This window comes from Centruroides sculpturatus, unplaced genomic scaffold, assembly GCF_000671375.1.
Source record: "Centruroides sculpturatus isolate CEXI.00-Female unplaced genomic scaffold, Cexi_2.0 scaffold381, whole genome shotgun sequence".
In the NCBI taxonomy this organism is placed as follows: domain Eukaryota; kingdom Metazoa; phylum Arthropoda; class Arachnida; order Scorpiones; family Buthidae; genus Centruroides; species Centruroides sculpturatus.
In genome coordinates this window covers 585,990-589,043 of record NW_019384670.1, presented here as the reverse complement: position 1 = coordinate 589,043, position 3,054 = coordinate 585,990, and the positions used below count along the sequence as shown (strand labels likewise).

Below are 3,054 nucleotides of genomic sequence, written 5' to 3'. Positions count from 1 at the left end.
AGGCCTCTCGAAGCAGTACGAACCCTCGACCGGTGCTTTCGAAGGTTTGGACGTTTTTGAAAATAACATCAAGCCTGCTTATAGAAAAGCTGTGATGAAGGTTCGACCAATCTGTCAGACGGCCTGCCAACGTTTTAACAGGTAAATTACATTACTGTTTGTATGTAATAAACTTGTGTATATTACATGTACGAGCTGTTTAACGAGGGGTTATTCTGAGAAATACGAGGAATCATCGTTTTAATTTTTCGATAAATAGTAATAAGTTTAATAGTTTCTTGCCCTGATGGGAAATTAAAGAAAATGTTTTCCAAGTGTTACCATTTATAAATATTCATCGTAATTCAATTCCAAAATTATATATTTATTGTATTTCTTTCCTTGTTTAGTGAGAGATTGATCGAAGATGTGGAGGATGAAGGAGTGAATAATAGAGAGAGCGTGATTCCTCCACGAAGCACCAAAGAGAACGAAGACCCGGCAGAGCACGAAGATTGCGTGCGAGATAATCCTGGCCATTCCAGGGATAGAAATACATTGAAGAAAGTCGGGTCGTTCTTTAAGATCATGTGGAAACCCGTTAAGAGGTAAGATTTTGTATTATTTAGCCTCTGAAATTGGCAATAAATCGAGTGTGGCGCTAAGCCCAAGTATCGAAAACGCCAAAAATTTTTATAGCATTAAGATTTGAGTTGGAAATGTTTGCGAATCGCATAACTTTCCCGTATTGTTCGGCGCTGTATCGGCCCATTCGTCCGTGTCATTACTGATTGGATGAAAAGTTGAATTCAAAACGTCACCGAACCAATGAATTAGTAGAAAATTTCATAATCCAACTTTCGTTCTTTGTAGGCCAACATTTACAGCCCATCGATACAGCGCCGCAATATGTTTAATGGAATTCAAATGGAGTTATACGTTTTACATGAATAATTATACTTCTTTTTCTACATTTAGATCCGTGCAGAATGTGTGTAAAATGGCCAGAAGTGGAGAATGCGAGTACGTTCGGTTCGAGTAAGGATCTCTTTGCTTCCACCTGTCAAATTCGACAATAAGATCTGCTCTCTGATTTGCTGGATCTGGGCAGAGTTGGCTAATTGTAAGTATGGCAACTTTATTGTATTCTACACCAAACACTTGGGAGATTTTACGGTCTGGGTTTATAAATTGACACAATATCTAACCGCGATTTCATAATAACCCGCAATTAATGGCCGGACAACAGAAAAAAATGGAAATATTTATGTACGGTATTAGCGTGGAAATGTATTATATTTTGATGCGTTTACAGAAAAGCCACGTTTTTAGGGTATCGGGTATACAATAATAAATCCTGGGTATAAGTTGCTGGTCTCTTAACACAGCGAAAGCAATGGTATAAATGAACGTAGAAATTAAATTATCCAGTAATCTTACGTGATTACGCGGACGGGAACATGTTAAAATAATGGAATTGACAATGACATATTTGATACATACATGACACGTGGCAGTATGCAATTAATTGCGGTAAGCAATATCATTTGGCACGTAACTTTATTTCCATTTTAGAAGGAAATAATATTCTTAATTTTGTTTTCATTTAAAAATATTCAAAAAATAACAAAAAGAAATGATAAAGTTTAAAAATTAATAAATAAAATCTAAAAAGCTCCTAAAAATTGCAAAAATAATTTTCAATTTATAAGTAAAAATTAAAATATTGGTTTTTCATTCACTTTTAGATATGGTTTTTTCTGCAAACCATCGATGACTTCTCCTGATTTTGACATCCCGATTGCGTCAATGCCAAGTTCGATTATGACTTCCCAATTTTGACTTTATCCCGGCTGTGTCTCCTTATTATTGTCTTTTAGTCAATTATCATTTACCCGAATTGGTCTACACGAATTTGGACTCTCGATTTATGTCTACTTCACGAATCTGGACTCTCCCGAATTACGTCTACCCCGAATTTGACTCCTCAATTGTGCCTGTACTCGAATTGGACTCTCCCGAATTATGTCAACCCCGGATTTGACTCATGAATGGTGTCTGCACTCGAATTTGGACTCACCCGAATTACGTCTATCTCGAATTTGACTTCAGAATCCTGTGTATATTGGAATTTGTACTCTTCCGGCTTGTGTCTGTGCTCAAATTTGACATCCCTGGAACTTGGACTCTCCAGAATTGTGTTTTAATTTGTTATTGGAACGACACCTCAACAAATTGATATTTGTTATTCAGACACTAGTAAAAGGATTAATTGCAAAACAAATTTTTTATACATAAAACGTCTGATAAATTGATTGATTATTAATATATTAATTAATAATTTTAATCTCAATTATATATTTGTAAAACATTAATAGTAATTGTTACGGCCTAATTAAGGCATCCAAGCGATAGTCGAGAGCTCTGGCACACATTAAAATACGTGTTTGGACCTATACAAATGTTATTAAAAATCTGTTTAAAAATGCCTCGATAAAGAATAAAACTTATGTAATTTGTAAAAACATAATGTTTGCAAAAATAAAACAGTTTCTTCAGATCTAATCTTTTTCTGTTCTTTTGTAAGCGCATTCCTTTTAAGAAAAGATAATTTTAGAGAGACAGTTAAAAGTGGCAAAGACACACTTGCCACTCCGAGGGTTTTATTTATTTATTTTTTCACTCGCTCCTCTGGGCACTAAGAGGACCTCTTTATTTAGCAAGCCTGTTGTGGGTTAAATGCGGTCCAGGCAAAAAAAAAACGGTGGTTATTTCTGTAGAATTAACCCATAAAGTTTCATCAATTTTTTGAGGAAATATTTTTGAAATTATAGCTGTTAATTACCTATTAACCGTGAGAATTGTTTTAGTCATGGAACGAAAATGTTTGGAAGAGTGGTTCATTTTAGTGACTCGTCACCCTATGGGCAAAAAGGACAATTACCTGGGGCCCAAACCAATCTTTTATAACAAAATATTTCTCCTCAAAAAATTCCTCCGAATGAAGACAATACTGTATACATGGAGCCTTGTAATTCAAATTTGCCCGAGCCCCATGAAGCTATAATGCGCCAT

General features: G+C 35.2%; 1 protein-coding gene across 1 annotated transcript; it reads left to right on the top strand.

Moving 5' to 3' along the window:
* The first annotated feature begins 7 nt into the window (after positions 1–7).
* LOC111626700 lies at positions 8–2,533 on the top strand. The gene is made up of 4 exons (XM_023370181.1): positions 8–141; positions 390–587; positions 958–1,102; positions 1,728–2,533. The coding sequence occupies exons 1-3, from the start codon at positions 95–97 to the stop codon at positions 1,019–1,021; spliced, it is 309 nt and encodes a 102-aa protein (XP_023225949.1). The 5' UTR covers positions 8–94; the 3' UTR covers positions 1,022–1,102; positions 1,728–2,533.
* The last annotated feature ends 521 nt before the right edge of the window (positions 2,534–3,054 follow it).

Excerpts from the sequence above, each read along its gene's own strand:
- LOC111626700 (XM_023370181.1), top strand. The coding sequence starts at position 95 with ATGAAGGTTCGACCAATCTGTCAGACGGCCTGCCAACGTTTTAACAG. Across the intron at positions 142-389 it reads GCCTGCCAACGTTTTAACAG|TGAGAGATTGATCGAAGATG; the intron begins GTAAATTACATT and ends TTCCTTGTTTAG. Across the intron at positions 588-957 it reads ATGTGGAAACCCGTTAAGAG|ATCCGTGCAGAATGTGTGTA; the intron begins GTAAGATTTTGT and ends TTCTACATTTAG.